At 41.0% G+C, this 18,256-nt stretch overlaps 1 protein-coding gene across 1 annotated transcript; it reads right to left on the bottom strand.

Annotated features, from left to right (window-relative positions):
• Window positions 1–11,819: 11,819 nt before the first annotated feature.
• On the bottom strand, window positions 11,820–16,837 carry LOC109199399 (uncharacterized). The gene is made up of 3 exons (XM_025904948.1): window positions 16,783–16,837; window positions 12,061–12,570; window positions 11,820–11,956 (listed from the first exon to the last, which is right to left on the bottom strand). Exons 1-3 carry the CDS (start codon window positions 16,835–16,837, stop codon window positions 11,820–11,822), a joined length of 702 nt encoding a protein of 233 aa, XP_025760733.1.
• Window positions 16,838–18,256: the final 1,419 nt, after the last annotated feature.

Here is an 18,256-nt window from a genome sequence, read left to right as displayed (position 1 = left end):
CTCGTCTGACTGGGCTGTTTTGACCCTCATCGCGACCCCTGAAATCCAGAAGAGCCTGCAGGATACGAGCTCCCAGCAACCGCGAACAAGGGACCAAGAAACGCAGATGCCTCGTGTTTTCAAAGGGGCCCATGAGTTTCCACCATTCACCCAACAACACCGGCCTTTAAACGCGGTGAGAAAAACCGTGACATATGCGCAGTGGGAGACTAAGAGCACGCCGTTTTGCAGGTGGGTCTGTAAGGCCAGTCGTCAGACAGCAGAAAATGCCGGCAAGGATGAGTTCGTGCTGGAGCTTACGAACACCCACTCAGGCGTTTTCAACACATTGCTTCGGATTCCCATTCAAGACTGGCTAAAGATGGTGGGGGAAAAGAACGGTAGAATTTTAGAGCTTTTTAAGCTAAGTACACGCACCTCTGAGTTGGTCCTGGTTGGAAATAACCCCCCGCAGTCAAAATAACCCTGCCCCCCTCATCCGGTCCCCTTACCCCACCTCCTCCTCCCCAGTGCTTTTTAAAAACCGCAATGACCGTCTCCTCCACATCGTCTGTAAAAACAGCCATGAGTCACCACAGCTCTGGAACTCACTCTGCTCTAACCCCCAGCATCCTTTCGGCCAGCAGCTGCTTCTACTCCAGCCGGGAACCCCGTGATGGATCTTGCTACTCCACCGCAGAGTCCCCACCGGGGGTCATCATCTCCGGCCGTTATGCGTGCAGATTCGCCGCTCCTGCCTCCATCACCTCAAGGTTGGAACTCGCCCCGCCACCCTGCTCTCGGCTGGCAATCACCCGAACAGACCCCAGTAAACAACCCAGTCTCCGGTGTCTCGCTCTGGGCTTTGGGGGACCCTGTGTGCCGGGCTCTTTTCAGAGAGCCTGAAGACAATGACCCCCACCCTGGGGTGAGCAGTGGACAATCTTCATCCCTGGACATTGACGAGGCCGCTACTCTACTCCCCACAGCCGTTTTTGAACTTATAAAACTAACTCTCAAGTGCCTTGTCATGTCGCTACTCCAGAAACACCGACAAGACGTGTGTCAAGGATGCGCAGTCTCCCACCCCTCACAGAGACGCCATTCTTGTCTTTTCCCGTTGGAAAAATATTACTTTTTCAAGTACTATGATGAACTCTGCAAAAGAGTTTGGAACGGACATTTCACCAAGACATTATTACAAATTTTACGGTTAGAAGGCTTTTCACCATCACCCGAGCAAGTCAGAGGTGTGGCCCAGGCGTATCTCTTTGAACTCAGAGACGCCCGCGATATAGAGGGCACTCTGCAAGAAATCGATGCCAGTGTCACTGAAGTTACTCGTACAATAATTGATCAAGTGTTAGATGACAATTACTCACTGTGGCTGTCCTAGTATTTGTTTTTCTTTTCTTTCCTATTATTTTTCTTACTGTTAAGTTTTTGTTTGTTTGTTTTTACTCGTTTCAGATGTAATGTTTTTTTTTTTGTTTGTTTGTTTTTTCATTACATCAAATAAATTGTTTTTGGAAAAATGTTGTATCAAATAAAACTTTCTTGGAAAATCATTGCAAGAATCAAACTCATTATTTGTTTTTACTCGTTCAAATGTATTGGTTTTCATTACATAAAATAAATTGTTTTTGGAAAAACGTTGTATCAAATAAAACTTTCTTGGAAAATCATTGCAAGAATCAAACTCGTTATTTTTGTTTTTACTAGAATCAAAGTGTAATGTTTTTCATTACATCAAATAAAATATTTTCATAAAGTTGTTACATGAGATAAGTAACTGCTCGATCATGAAATAAAACCATAGTTAAACATAACTTCAAAGAACACACATGGCAGAGCAGATTCTATTGAAACGGGCATATTACGACCCATCTCACCCCGGTAGTTTCTGTGGAGTGCAAAAATTGATTAAAAGCGTGCAGGATGAAACTGGTACAAAGATTAACGCGCAAACAGCCCAAAACTTCCTCGCCGAACAGGATGCGTACACCTTACACCGAGCCGCACGCCTGCGCTTTCCGAGAAACCGTGTGTTTGTCCCTAGACAACTATATCAATTTCAGGCAGACTTGTGCGACATGAGATCGTTATCAGAGCATAACGATGGCTATCAATATTTACTTACAGTTATAGATGTTTTCTCTAAAAAAGCCTATGCAAGAGCCCTGAAGAACAAAACAGGAGCTCAGGTCACTAAGGCTTTTGAGTCTGTCTTAAAAGATAGCCAAATTCCTCAAAAGCTACAAACAGATAGTGGTAAGGAATTTTTTAATTCCAGTTTTCAATCTTTAATGAAAAAGCATGGTATAAATCATTTTGCTACAGGCAGCGATCTAAAAGCCTCAGTCTGCGAAAGGTTTAATAGAACTCTTAAAAGTAAAATGTATAGATATTTCACTGCTCAAAATACCCGTAGATATATCGATGTGTTACAAGATTTATTACAAAGCTATAACACTAGTTATCATCGTTCCATAAAAATGGCCCCGAATCAAGTAAAATCAGACAATGTAGCATTAGTATTTCAAAACCTATATGGCACTTCGTCTCGTTGTAGAAAAAAGCCCATGAAATTAAAAAGGGAGATCTTGTCAGGCTCTCTAAAGTTAGAGGTGTCTTTGATAAACGTTATGAGCAAACATTCACAAGCGAGGTATTTACGATTGATCAATGCATACCTAGAGACCCTCCTGTTTATAAAATCAAAGATTACGATGGGGAAGAAATTATAGGGAGTTTTTATGAGCATGAGTTGCAGAAAATCGCTCTTTGCAAGGATAAGCTTTATCACATAGACAAAATTCTCTCAAAACGTAAACAGAGGGGACAGCTTTATTTCCTGGTGAAATGGAGGAATTGGCCTGAAAAGTTTAATAGCCAGTGAGCTTAAAAACCTGACATAACGAACTCCGTACATCACTCTCACCCCGCTAGCCTTTGTAACGGTTCAGCATGACTCTCAGGGCGCAGGGTTTCTACGTCACACTACCATCAAACGCAAGTCTGAATGTTTTTAAAAATAACACAAGTAGCTCCTTTCGTGTGGATTTGGCTCACCATCTCAATCTCGATGGGGCCTGGGAGGTGGCTCTCACTGAAATTTCATATCCCTATACATGGCTTAATATCCCGAATGATAAGGCTTATTTTGAATTCAGGAAAAAGAGTGACGATGAGCAGCGGCCTGATGACGTGGTTAAGACAAAAATACGCGCGGGGTTTTACGAGGATGCAAACACGCTGAGAGCAGAAATCGAAGCATGCCTTAGACGTATCGACTCGGATATATATCTAAAATACCACCCCATTGTTAAAAAGTTTGAATTCACCGCTGGGGGTATATATCAACTCAGGTTTTTTCCTCCTCTGGCATATATGCTTGGTGTACCGGCAGGTGTCTGGCAACGGTTTGAGCGCAAATTTGCCCCGTATCCTGCAGATATAAAAGCGGGATGTTATCATCTATTCTGTTATTCAGATATAGCAGCCTTGCAGCTGGTAGGTGATAGCTATTCGCCCCTGCTGCGTACTGTCAGAATAGAGGGTAATTACGGAGATATCGTTAACCTTTGCTTTAACAAACCAGACTACATTCCTGTTGCTCGGAAACACATAGAAAATATCCATATTGAAATCAAAACTGATCAGAACGAGCCTGTAAACTTTACCTACGGTAAAACGATAGTAAAGCTACATTTCCGCCCTGTCAAGGATCTCATCTAATAACAAAAATATGGATAATAATAGATTTATAAAGTATTACGAATCGCAGGCTGGTAACGGGCTGCCAGGCTTTTCAGGGGCGCCCGTAATTTACGGCCGAGGAATAGCATCTATTTTCTCAAAATTGTTTAGATTTGTAACCCCATTCTTAAAGCGTGGGGTCAGCCTCGTTAAACCTCATTTGAAAACAGCTGTCAAAGGGATTGCTACAGATGTTGTGACCTCCTCGCTGTCTAACTTGACTCGCTCAAACACACGAGAAGAGCAAGAGGGCGCTGGGTTAAGTTTAATCGCGCGTAGACCCCTAAAACGGCCTCCGGGCCGGAGGCTGACCGAGTTTAAAAAGCGGAGGAAAACTGTCAAAAAGAAACAGAGCGCTAAAACCACCAAACGGGCAACACGTAGGGCGAAGCAGGATATTTTCTAAAAAACTAAGAAACAAGCAACAATGTCTTTACTCCACGAGCGATCAAGCGAATGCACCTTGAGTGAACTGGATCTGTTCACAGCCCCCCTGACCCAATTTTCAATCGAGGACAAATGTTATTCAGAAATATTACCAGTAACAGCGCTGACTGATCGGGGACCTGTGGAATTTTACGTGCCTGGAAACGGGCTGCATTACCTGGATTTAAATGACACATTGCTGAGTTTAAGATTGAAGATAACAAACGGGGATGGGTCTGATATTGATCCAGATGCCAGTGTTGCCAACTCCTCAGTGAGGAAAATCGCTATTGGTTGTCCTAAAAATCGCTAGAAGTCGCCAAATGACATCATCGCCTAATTTGCATAATTGGTCATGCTAATGTAATTGTAACTTACTTGTTGGAGATTGAAATAACGTTGTTGGAGAGAGAAATAACATCGTGGAAGACATAAAGTGAGTAAAAAATACCATAAATGTATTTAGAATTTATTTAGAACTACAAATTAAATTTCTTTTAGCAATTATGTTTTTTTAATGTCACAATTCCAACCCTGCACCTTTATCCGGGCTTGGACCGGCAAAAGTGACCCGAAATAGGCACTCTGGTGGAGTTACTTTCTTTGTGTGTGAGTGTGTGTTTATAAGTAGTTTTAAACCTTGTGATCCACAAAACAGCATAACAGTAAAAGAAGAACTGACTGCGTTACAGTCAGTGCGGGAGCAGCGGCTTCGCTCATGCGCGATTCATTTGCAGTTTGGACACATAGGTGTGAACATCTACTACCCTGATAGCAGCAGCGCGAGGACTATCCTTCGCCTGTGAGCGCTTTGGCACGGGTGAGGTGCCCACGGCAGCACCCGGTGCTTGTTGAGAGTAGGAGCGATACACGCTTTCACGTCAAAAAGTCGTCATAAATAAGTCTCCAATAACACCAGAAAAAGTCGCCAGATTTGTCGCTAGTCGCTTTTTAGAAAAAAAGTCGTTAAGGGGGTCTGAAAACTCGCTAAATATAGCGACAAAGTCGCTAAGTTGGCAACACTGCCAGATGCTAATGTTGCAATTATAAATTACCCTTTAAATACCATTTTCTCGCAATGTGACGTCACATTGGGCGACAGACTGATTTCACAAGCCAGCTCAACCCACCCCTACAGGGTTATAATAGAAACATATTTAAATTACTCAGAAGAAAGTTTGAAGACCCAGTTTAGCGCTGGGATGTTTTACAAAGATACAGCGGGCTCACACGACTCGTATATTGTAATCAACGGGCCTAACAGGGGATTAGTTCGGCGGGCAGCTTACAGTCAGCGGTCGCGAGAGTTCCACGTCATGGGCCCGTTACATTCTGATATTTTTTCTGCGAACGATTATTGCTCAATAATGTGGATCTGAGGGTTAAGCTCATGAGAGCCAACGATGCTTTCAGCCTTATGGCGCCTCAGAATGCTAATTACCACCTGAATATTCTAGGAGCTTCATTGTATGTGCGGAAAGTTACTGTGTCCCCAGCTGTACGTTTAGGCCACGCTTCCGCTCTCATGCAAGCCAATGCACTTTATCCCATCTCCCGGATTAACGTAAAAACATTTTCAATACCTGAGAATTCGCGGATATCACATCATGAGAATCTGTTTCTGGGTTCACTCCCCCGTTATTTAGTCATCGGAATGGTCGATCATCAAGCATTTACAGGCCGTTATGATTTATGTCCTTTCAACTTTCAACATAACGATCTGGAGTTCCTGGCTTTATGTCATGAGAGTAAGCAGATTCCAGCCAAAGCGTTTCAACCCAATTTTGCTGAGAATCACTCCGTAAGAGAGTTTTACAGCCTGTACACCGCTACCGGAAGAAACCTAAAGGATCTCTCCTTATGCATTGACAGACAGGAGTTTCAACAGGGATAAACACTGTTTGTTTTCAATTTGAATCCATCAGATGACAGTCAGGCCTTATCACCTGTGATAAATGGAAATTTGAGACTAGAAATGCGCTTCAGAGTACCGCTGCCTCATACAACTACACTGATCGTTTATGCATGTTATGATTCCATTCTCGAGATCAACTCCAAAAGACAAGTTTTGGTCGATTATTACTGAGAGGCTCAAGATATTTTGTATTGAATTATGAACAACCACCAATTGGAGAGTATAATGAGATTGCTAGTTGGGGACCGTTTCTTTGGAGTATATGCAGAAGATGAGTTATTATCATTACTCAAACGTTCATTTAAAAAACCTGCATATTTTATTATAAATACAGATCCACGGGATAAACCTGGAACTCATTGGCTTGCAATATCATTAGAGGAAAACGGAGGGGCCAACTTTTTTGACTCATTTGGTTTTCCCCCAGATTATGCTTTTTATCCTAAAAGCATTATAACGTTTCTGAAAAAGCATGCTAAACGAGTATCTTTCCATCAAAGACAGCTACAAGCAACACTATCCACGGTATGTGGACAGCACTGTATATTTTTCTTGGCTCAGAAATCGCGTGGAAAGAGTTATGATGATGTAGTTTCTTTATATAGCTCTAATCAAAACAAAAATGATAGCATGGTGTCATGTTTTGTAAAACGATTTATCAGATGTGTATTAATATGTAAAGCTGGCAATTTTAATCAAACTTCATGTTCTTTGAAAGCTTTTAACGATTGTCATTTGTGCTCGAAATAATTTCAATAAAACTGAGAATGTTTCTGTGAAAAAAGTGGTGTATTGTGCTTATTGTTAAATAACAACATGAGAGAAAATTAACTTTTAAAAAACACAATCTTTTATTTATGGTTTGGATTACATCAGAAACTTAACCATGTGGGTGATAAGGCAATTCTCTTTCTTTTCTTCTTTTTCTTCACAATAACATCTTCCTCAGATGATCTCTGGTATTCTCCTGTTTCTCTCGACTCTTTTATTGCTGCTATTTCCCTTCTAGCCGATAAGTTTGTAATAGTGGATAGGGGTATTTTTAGATCCGCCAAAGTTCGTGCAAGCGAACTCCAGCCTGTTGGTTTTACACTTGCCCGAGAGCTCGATAAAAATTTCATCAAATCGAGCATATGACTTCCTGGTATTGGCTTCTGTCTATGCATCAATTCCCCGTCCTCAGTCCATCCTCCGTGCCCTTTTGATGCTATTAATCTATGCATTAGATATTCAGTGTTTCTCTTTGAGCGAGGGTTTATGTGGTTTAAAACATCATGTAAAACTTTATTCACACTACCCGTCTGCTCCCCCTCCTGGCTTGCCTCTTCTTGTTGGTAATCATGTGATCTCTCAGTCTCCACTACTTCACGCTCCCCAGGGAGTCTTAGTGTTATTTCTCTGCTTTCATCTGATTTTTGTCTTTCAAGTACTAGGTACTTTTGTAAAAGCATGTTATACTTTTTTATCTTCTCATCGGAGGGTAGCCCCTGAGTTTCCAATACACGTCTCATTTCACTGTCGAGCTCATCTGCAGCCTTGTCTCTGATGGTTGGTCGATAAGCATTTGCGTGTGTTTCCTGTAAGCGTTTGATCTGGTCAGGTGAGATCAAATACATTTTCTGCATTGTTATTTACGGATCGCGCCTATAGCTAAATCAGCTACCATGGGTAAAACTGTTGTGAGGAGCGGTAAAAGAAAACCTCCTTTTTGATTCAATAATTTTTTCTTCTTCCTAACTCCAGCCTTTCGGCATGCCATTTGTCTGATCTTCTCCTTATATCGTTTCAGCTTATGATGCTGGCATTGTGTGATTGGAATATTTCCTTTTAAGAGATTCATACAAATCTCACAAATAGCCTGAATTAAATCAGGTGGGCATTCTTGTAAAATAACCTTACGAATTTTAGGCGAGCTTCTGGTTAGTGTTTTCAGCAAAGCAAAGTTTCTTCTCAATCTTACAGACATTGTTTCTGTTATTTTTTCTTCGGTAAGAAAACACACAGCTGTTCTGAGGGTAGTATCCCTGTTCTCAGTCTTAGTTGCTCTGGACAGGTGGGGGTTAAATCTATCAATAAATATCCGTGTGGCTCTCTCGTGGCTTCTTCAAAACTCTCCAAAAAGAAATGCATACGTCCTGGGCATATTTGTCTAGCTAGTGTATTAACTTGTAATTTATCACGAGGGTTTTTAAATAACACCATATAAGTACTGTTCAGACTGATCGTCCTGCTGTGTTTGCCTTGTAAAAACACATTTTGTGTCAAAAACATTACGCTCATATCTTTATGATGCCTGTATTGCGTGAAAATCTTAACTACTTCTGGATGATTAGCTGCTTGAAAAATAACATCATCCAGCACAATGAGATGACTTTGGTGTGAGGGAAACAAGCTCTCATCTTCAAAAGATTCAGGCAGACCTTCAATGAATTTAATGCTTTTATTTTTCTCTTGAAGCTCAGAATACAGAGGCTGAAAGGATGTATAAACCCACACAATGTTATCAATAAGCTTGTTCAAAACATGTACAAAGTTTTCCAATACAGATTTCACAAAAAATGTTTTTCCCGAGCCACTTGGCCCGACAACCATACAGGAAAATGGCACATGAAGTCTGGGATCAAACTCGATTAAAGCAGGTTGAAACATTTTTAAAAACAACCAAAAAACAAAATCAAAAAGAAAAAAAAGAAAAGAAAGAATAATCAATAACCAAAGGGCAAAGTAAGACCTGCTGGCAGCAATCTACGCTTGTCATAAACAACCCGGAATTTTTTGGGGAATGATGAATTTTTCAGTGCAAACCCAGCTTTATTACGAAGGATAGTGTGCTGTGGTGCCTCAAGTGTAGACCCTCCTTCACTGTTATCAATGTAATTGTCAACCAGGTTTTTCACAGATTCAAAGTTGACCCTTTCGCAGACATCGTGTGTTTGTGTGATCCCTTTTGCTTTCAAGACAACTTTACCTTTTTTGGTCATATAGCCATAGCTTTTGGGTCCAGCTGCAACAAACTCTGTAATGAAATCATCCTGCTCTAGTTCATTGGTTAGGTCACCCAAATATCTACCTAATTCTAGTTCAGATTGATTTTGTTTGGTGAGATAAACAACACTGTCAGTATCGTAGTAAATTGCTCTCTCCTGCAACTGATCCAAATAACTGTAGAGTTTCATACGCCCATATGAAGTAGTGAAGGCCGCAATGAAGATGTTATCTGTGGAGTTTGGCAATGGGGTACATAGATCGCCATAACACCATTGAATAAGCGCTACATCGTTACTGACAAAAGAGAAATAGGTCACTTTGTATTTTGGAGAAAACATCAGATTAAAGAATTCCTCGGGGTCACTCACCAGTTTGCTCTGTGTGAGATTATTTCTCTGACCAAATTTTCCCCAAAAAGAGTTTAAACACAGTTTGGCCATTTGTCTTTTAGCTGGGTTTAGTTTTATGTTTTCAGGGTCTAAAGTGATGCCTTGCTTAGCCTGGTAGTCTTTAATGTAAAGCTGTTTATCCTCCTCAGTTACAACATCTGATGGGTAGCCTGAAGCTTCTTGTTTTTTGCGCAGGAAATGATGTACATAGTCTGTGAATATTGTGTTACTCTGTAAAGCTGATCACCTTCGAACCTTGCATAATTAAATGTGGTTTTATGCATTGTTTAGCCATTCGGGATAAAATAAGGTACCCGTCAAACCCTTTTGCATTATGAGCGATAAAAATACAGCCCTTAAAGAGTGGACGTCTAAAATGAGCGAGAAACTTTTCTGCACAGTCCTCCCCAACACAGTTCCAGGATTTACCGTCTAAAGTTCTCGTACAAACCAGAAAGGGAGTGTGCTCACCGGTTTCATTTACAAACGTTTCAAAATCGTAAAAAATCACCTTGTTGTTGTGTTTTGTTTCGCGTTCTAAAACCTGCATGTAACACTGATGCGTTTGCTGATCAGTGGAGATTTCCTGGCGACAGATTGGGCATTTCCTGTTTTGACATTTGTGAGGTTTTTCGTTTACTGCTAAATAATAAAGTCTGGAACACTTGACACATTTTTTATAGAGCTGACAGTTGCTCACGGATCTTTCACGCCTGTCAACAAGTTTTTTATGGCTCTTGAAACAATAGGGAGACCGACAGGTGCGATTACAATCATGACACACAATAGGAGAGATGGAATATTGGTTACAGTCAGGTTGCATACAGACTGAACAACGAGCACGACAAAAGTGTGATAACACATGGTTGTACCCGATATAACAATGATTACAGAGATAGGATGTACCCATAAACCCTTTTAGATTTTTGATAGCATAGTAATGATTCTCAAATAAAAATAAACAAAGGGTTTTTTCTGTATTGGGTGTACTAGTTTGAAATTTACAAAGGCTGCGATCGTTTTCGTTGCGGTAAAATACTATAATTTTACATCCGAGTAACCTTTCAAATGTAATAATCTGATTAAAGCCGACAGGCGTTTGATCATTTAGACCAGCTTTTTGCTGAATTTCTCTACCGAAAACCTCTGCTTGTTGATCGTTAAAATCAGGGTGCAGAAGGTGGGCAAGGCTTATAGCAAAACATAACTTATTTGCGGGGTTATGAACAATATATAAAAAGCGCCTTTTCTTTCTGACAATTTCATTGTCAAGTATGTGTTTAAGCATCCTTTTTCCACTACCTGATGGGGGTCTAACGATCTGAGCTACAAGCTCGAGCGAGCCTTCACACATAACGGACCAATTTGACTGAACGGTTCTCAGGAACAGATTTTCAAATTCACTTAAATCACAATTGTCCCTTAAAATGACTGAAACATTATTCTGCAACTGAGGCCCTATCAACTCTAATTGTATAAGATCACCTGGACGTGCATGTGAGAAAATCCTGTCTGAAATTTCACGGGCCCCGGCCATTATACCTTCATAATATCGGGCGTAATCAGGTATATCGTTTGGAGGAGGGAAATTCAAAATTTCTCTAATTTGAACGTTATTAAATTTATTTCTGACAATTATATGCGGATGTGATGAATTGCTGGAACACCCCTGCTCTGGATTACCCCCTTGTTGAAAGGGGTGATCGGGCGCATTATTCATGGGGTTAACAGAGACAATCTCAGACGATTGTTGTTGATTAGACTCATTGAAACCGTATAACAACGGTGGGGGTGGACTGTGGTTAACAGACTCACCGCGTGGTGTAGAACTGAGCGAATGCTGGCTATCATTAAAAATATTTTGATTTAACCTATTTATTTGACTCAATAATTCTGGAGGTATTTGAACCTCGTGCTGTATTTGTGCTAAGGCTTCTAAAGCGCTATTAAGAGCGGCGAAAGGGTCAGAAGAGGCAATGTTTTGCTGAGAATGAGTCTCAACATGCTCGACTCCTAAATTCTCAGTGTTATTCTGGTGGGCAGTTTCACTACGGGCTAGTTGTGCAAGAGCTAAATCAATCAGTTCTAGAGGATCGTTATTATTATTGATTACCTCAGGGTGTTCATGATTCTGCGCAGGTGTATTCTGTGAATGATGTGCGTTTTCATTTAACCGGGCTAACTCTATTTCTAATGCAAGAAAGGGGTCTGGAATATCTTGTTCCTGGTTGTCCATTGTTTTTTATTGTTTAACAAAGAATATATATATATTTTTTTTTTTTTTAATTTTTATTTTTTTAATTTTTTTTTTAAAAGAAATAGAAAAATAAAAAATAAAAACAATAAAATAAAATAAAACCTTATTATAAGATAAGTTGTACTAATTCACTGAACAGTGAAACAGCTCGAAGAGCGATGGAGGCGAGCTGGTTTCGCTGTCTGCGTGTTTGCCTTGTCCTGAGTGGCCTAATGGTCCTCCTACGCTTCCTTCTGAGATGCCCTAAGAAATTGAGGGGTAAGATACAAATTAGTTAGTGATGTTTAATAGAAAAGGCGATAGTTTTTTATAAAATGAGAGAAAAAGAAAAAGCGAGAGTGACTGACCTAGATTGGATCTCCGAGGCAGGGGCTGTGGATGTCTTGGCCCCGATGCAGGAGGAGAAGCTCCGAAGCCGGGACTGTGAGCGTGTGCCGCGACCAGTTGTTCCCTCTCCCGGGCGGTCAGATTCAGGTTTTTGCCCGAGGGACGCTGGGGAGCTGAAGCTCCGAAGCTGGGACTGTGAGCGTGTGCCGCGAACAGTTGTTCCCTCTCCCGTGCGGTCAGATTCAGGTTTTTGCCCGAGGGACGCTGGGGAGCTGAAGCTCCGAAGCTGGGACTGTGAGCGTGTGCCGCGAACAGTTGTTCCCTCTCCCGTGCGGTCAGATTCAGGTTTTTGCCCGAGGGACGCTGGAGGGCTGACGCCGGGCAAGCCCTTGCAGAAAGCAAAGCCTGTCTCTCGCGTGTAGAGAGACGGATGTTCTTGCCTGTAGCTCGCTCTAAAACCGGTGGTGGTGAAGAACTGGGCGAAGAACTAGGTGAACTCGAAAAAACATAGTTATCCAAATCCGATATGTCTGAAAAAGTTTGATAAGTTAAAAAGAGGGTTAGTGTTTTTGTTTTTCTTGTACAATTAACTGTTAAGAGGGATAAGAAGAATGAAGCAGACCTACCGATTTGATCGAGATGATCCAAAAGAGAAGAATCAAGCAGGCTTATTTCAGAGTCTAAAAAGAAATAACAAGTATTTAAACAAACAGGAAATACAGTAAAATATAAGCCTTAATCAAACAGAATTATTTGAGAGTGTAAAAAGTAATAACTAGGAGTATTTAAACAGCAGGAAATAGAGTAAAATATAAGCATTATATGAACAGGGGTAAGAAAAAAGAGGTACCTGAAGAGGACATGATCGCTGCTAGTGTAGTCAAGCACTTTTTAACTCTAACTGAGTGATAAACTGGAGCTTATATATATATTTTTTTTTTAATGTGTATTACAGGTGTTAGACTAGCTATTTTCTGGATGGCTTTGAAAAGCTTTTGAGAGAAAATGGTAAAAAAAAAAAAAGGAAAGCAAGAGTAACACTTACCGATTGATATGCACACAGGTAAAAGTGCCGCAAATTGTCAAGTGGTCTGGAGACCGGGGTATTAATGGGTATTCGGCCTGAACGGAGATAGTTGTCGAAGTGGTCTGGAGACCGGGGTAATATTGTGGATTCGCTCTGAGTGGATTCAGTCTGAGTGGAGGTAGTTGTCCACGCGTCGGAAGTCAGACGGCTTGTGAGAGAGGACGCGAGTCTTAACCTGAGCGGGGGGCTCGTGAAAATCCAAGCTGAGCGCGATTGGGTGAGCGGGGTGCGAATGGAGCCGCCCCTTTAGTTATGTGATTGGCAGCGGGGCACCTGGGAGGCGGAGTGGATCTCCGGCGCAAATTTCAAACGAAGACCCAGAATCATTAAGCAGTAGATGGTGGAGCGAACAAGAAGGAAAAAGACACTGCTCTGGTTGCGGGCCGGTGCGGCTCGGAGCGAAGGGAGAACTTAGACTCTGAGCGGAATTTGAGAAAAAAAGACTAAGGATTTGGTTTCAGGATTTGCCCCTGTTATCGAGTATAAGGTTTTGGGTATACGGGGGTTCCCTACAGGTTATTTCTAGGGGTTTTTTGTTTTGCGTATTTAGGAGAGAAACCGCGGAGGTTTTTTTTTTTTTGTTTTTTCAGGAGGATTTGCCGGTTATTTGTCTAAGGATCGGGTGAGACCCGCGGAGATCGCGAGTGTTTTTTTGTGACTCTGAGTTTGATTTTAAATTTCTTTGTTTGGATTAAACAAATGCATATAAATTGAAATAAACTTTTCCCACAAGGCATGCACCCTGTATGTCTGGCCATACTGAACGTTACAAAAGCACAAGTTTAACTAAGCACATTTATACTGGTTTAACACATTTTCACCCATAAACACGGAGCCCCCACAGAAGCACGGTCCCGAGTCAGGCGCGCGCACGAGCGCGCCTAGACACACACACAGGCGCGCTCGTGCGCGCCCTGTGCACTCATGCGCTGTCATGCGCTGACCCACCACCAGATGGCGTTTCTTTAGGGAAAAAAGGAAAAAGCTTTTAATGGATTAAAAAAATAAAAGAATGCTATTTGATATAAAAACTTTTCTAAAATAAGCAATTAGTTCTTATTTTTGGGGGAAGAAAAGCAATGAACTAGCATATTTTGGATGAATATCATATTTTTATGAAAATCATAATTTTTATGAATATCATAATTTAATTATTATCATAATTTAATTATTATCATAATTTAATTACTTCCTGAGCTCATGAATAATTCATAGAACCTAACACTCAAAAAGCTCATGAATATTTTGACAGAAGGGGTCTATTATCCCTCTCTTTTAGGTGTTCTTTATTTTCTTTAACTTTGTGCAATGTTATTGAAAGGCTTATTGTGATTTCTTTAACGTAACACATAAAACAATGACCAATATAAATAGAGTGGCTTGCAAAAGTATTCGGCCCCCTTGAACTTTCCCACATTTTGTCACATTACAGCCACAAACATGAATCAATTTTATTGGAATTCCACGTGAAAGACCAATACAAAGTGGTGTACACGTGAGAAGTGGAACCAAAATCATACATGATTCCAAACATTTTTTACAAATAAATAACTGCAAAGTGGGGTGTGCGTAATTATTCAGCCCCCTTGGTCTGAGTGTAGTCAGTTGCCCATAGACATTGCCTGATGAGTGCTAATGACTAAATAGAGTGCACCTGTGTGTAATCTAATGTCAGTACAAATACAGCTGCCCTGTAACGGCCTCAGAGGTTGTCTAAGAGAATGTTGGGAGCAACAACACCATGAAGTCCAAAGAACACACCAGACAGGTCAGGGATAAAGTTATTGAGAAATTTAAGCAGGCTTAGGCTACAAAAAGATTTCCCAAGCCTTGAACATCCCACGGAGCTATTGTTTTTAAAAATAAAAAAGGAAATGAACAATTGAAGATAGACATCATAACCCATAAGAGTGCAGTTCCTTCCTACAAAGAAACTGAGAAGAAAGTCAGCGTGTCAGTGAGTATAATTTTCTTCACAATAAAAAGAGTCTGAGAAAATTTAGGAAACTCTGACTTAATAGTGTTCATAGTAAGCAAGTCTGTTTCCACTGTAAAGGGAACACTGCAAAAAAGACTGCTGTGTGTGCACAAGAGTCTTTCGGGAGAAAAGACTTTTAAACTTTTAGACTTTTGAATTTTATATTCATTTGTCCTTCTTCTTTATGTTAACAATTCGAGATGTATTGTCACACTAATGTGTTTTGTTGATACAGCAGTTTTGTTCTCATAGTTAGCTAATTTATTTTAGTCTGCATGTTCTGCTTTTCTTGGTGGTTCTCTGAAAGATTTTTACTGTGAAATGCAAGGCCTTCATTCAGTTTCTGTCCCCGTCATCTTGTTGTTTCATGTTGTTTTTGTGTCTCTTTGTATGTTGATCTCAAACAGGCAAGAAACAAAATCAGAAATTAGAGGAGCAGTGCTGAAGATGATGGTTAACACGGAGTCTGTCTACAGGAACATGGTGAATAGTCAAGAGGTGGCGCTGTTACAGAGACAGTATCATCCAAAACAGCAGCGCTTGTTCCTGTAATCAGCATCAAAACCTTTACTCAGAAAAGACTAACGGTAGTAGTAAGTACCTACTTGGCGAGCTTCAACATGAGGTAAAGAGAACTTTGTTAAAAAAGCAATTATCAAAATATGATCAGGAATAAACATGTTGTAAACAAGATGCAGGTGAATAACGCTGGAATCACACGGGGACAGGTTCCTCTCCACAGCTCACTCTTCTCGCCCAGAGAAACACGCCAGACTTCAGCGCAGAGGATGAGGCAGGTAAGAAATCATCAGGGAAATAAAAAGTAGGCAGACTGACCAATCGGAGGAGAGATCTCTATTGCAGCTGGTTCAATGCTCAGGTGAAGAATGAAGGTAAGATCTCTGTATAAGGAGCCAGATGACAAACAGGTGGACTTCATTGCTTCAGGTGAGCACAGAACGAGGCAGAGTAAGGCGTGGTTAGAGCGCGTGCGCACACACACACACGCACACGCGCACACACACGCACACTGAAAGGAAGAGAGAGAGAAAATGGCAGTTACGCACTGGAGGACCATAACAACGTGACAATGACAAAAATGGAACTAAAACTTAACAAATACTGTAGGTGAACTCCTGACCAGAAACATTATTTTAATAGATTATATCTGCAGCTTGTGCATCATCGCACTGAAATAAAGAAGGTTCTGAGTTCAAGTCCACCATCAGGGCATGATCTTTCCATGTTTCTGTGAGTTTCTATGCTCTGTGTACTCTGACTTCCTCGTACAATCTAAAGACATGCAGTTAGCGGGGTTAGGTCAACCAGACCATAATTGTAGCCCAGGGGTAGGCAACCGTTTTGATGGCGAGTGCCATTTAAAATTTCCTCAGAAGTCAGTGTGCCATATGATTGCATTAGCAATAAATTTAATAATGCTCTATATGAACAGTTACACATTATATAGAACCACTTTATAGAATTTATATTTGTTTGCAGATGTTGGCAGCTATTAGCGAATAGTTATCAGCTATTTTGAAACAAAACAAAGACACTTTTTATTCATAACAAGAACTCCATAACAGCATGTTACGTCCCTCTGCAGCCCCTAATCATCTCAATGTGTTCAGGTGGTGCTAATTGGCCACACCTAGGCAGGTGTGGATAAAAGCATACCTGAGGCAAGCTTCCCGACGAGCTCACTTGCTTTTGCCTTGGTGGCACCAGCCATTTTAGCCAACCTCCTATGCCATTTTAAGATAAAACCTCTTCCTACCTACACTCTGCTATTCGTCTCCTTTTTTTATGCTGCGGCCTCGAGCCGGGTCGTAACACAGCAAATGAACTGTACAACAGAAAATACAAATGCTATTTATGGTCTCCTCACAACAATGATAAGAAAAATAAACTGGGCCAATATGGCATGTTTGTTAATACAGAGACATACATGTTAATGTGATCTCTGGTCTCCCACTCAGAGACACAGGTCTCCGAGTGTCCAACATTCAGATGGCTACCTGAGGACACTCATGTGAGAGAAAATCTTCTCACACAGATATGTAGAGCCAAATACTGTCAATAAGGCCTCTGCAATGTTCTGAAGACAATTAAACTTGTCAGGTAGTGATGTCCAGCGGGTGAAAATGCAAGCTCCATGAACATGCACAGCTGTAGATTCCAGCTGCTTCGATGTCGCATTAACTGGCATTAACTCAGCCAGTTAATGCGAGACAAATCTAGTTGCTCATTAAAGATTTCTGGTTTGATCAGAAAATAAAACATTGGTCCATACACCTGAAAGTCCCAAAAATGCATTGTGTCTCGAGTCTATGGATGCATTTTGACTAAAGACCGGCCCCCCAGATATTAAAGCCATAAAGCCTTTGAATGAAAACAAACGCTGTTGTGACAGTGATGTACTCTGTCTTGTTGGTAAATGTATGATTTCTATTCATTTTACGTCAGATAAAAACTTTGGTTGCAAGCTTCAGATAATTATTTAATAACAGCCAGACATTTTAAATGAGAATAAGAAAGTATTTCTTTGTGCCCCCCTTTCCCTGTTAATGCCCTACCTGGCCCCCTGGCATAACTTTGCTAGATCCGCCCCTGCACAGTTACCAGCTGTCAGCTACATAGAAAAGGATCCTGGTGTTATTTGTCTCTCAGAAACAGTTCATAACTTCCCTTCAACTCATCCATGTCACCTAAAAGGTAAACCTGTTTCTCCATCACCTGTTCAGCTCTGATGATTCAGTAAGGACATCTCCTGGTTTCATCTGCATGTTTCCCTCTCACCACATATACAAACCCATATCATGACCAGCAGTTTTTACAGCTGTGGCTCCAGCAAACATCAGCTGATGCTAGAAATTAATATTAAATAAATTCTAACAACAGCTGATCAAGCTTAAACGTGCTGCTGTTGTTTAGTGCGACATCCGGCAGTTTCCTCTTTCTGGCGCAAAGTGGGCGATAAACAAACGAGAAAAAAGCTGATCAGCTGATCATTGATCAGTTTCACGATTGAAGTAGCAACAGGAGAGGGAGAGGAGAGAATGAGAGGAGAAGAAGATGCAGCTGTGCAGCAAAGACACAGAATAACTCCAGCTTTGTGTCTTTTTCCATCCTGGCTGAAGTACGGGACAAA

This window comes from Oreochromis niloticus, linkage group LG3 (assembly GCF_001858045.2).
Source record: "Oreochromis niloticus isolate F11D_XX linkage group LG3, O_niloticus_UMD_NMBU, whole genome shotgun sequence".
Taxonomy (NCBI): domain Eukaryota; kingdom Metazoa; phylum Chordata; class Actinopteri; order Cichliformes; family Cichlidae; genus Oreochromis; species Oreochromis niloticus.
This window is presented reverse-complemented; position numbering and strand designations above follow the sequence as displayed.

Coding starts and splice junctions, on each gene's coding strand:
- LOC109199399 (XM_025904948.1), bottom strand. CDS start 16,837: ATGGCTGGTGCCACCAAGGCAAAAGCAAGTGAGCTCGTCGGGAAGCTT. Junction 12,571..16,782: donor CGTCGGGAAGCTTGCCTCAG/GTATGCTTTTAT, acceptor AAACTTTTTCAG/ACATATCGGATTTGGATAAC. Junction 11,957..12,060: donor GCCTCGGAGATCCAATCTAG/GTCAGTCACTCT, acceptor TCAATTTCTTAG/GGCATCTCAGAAGGAAGCGT.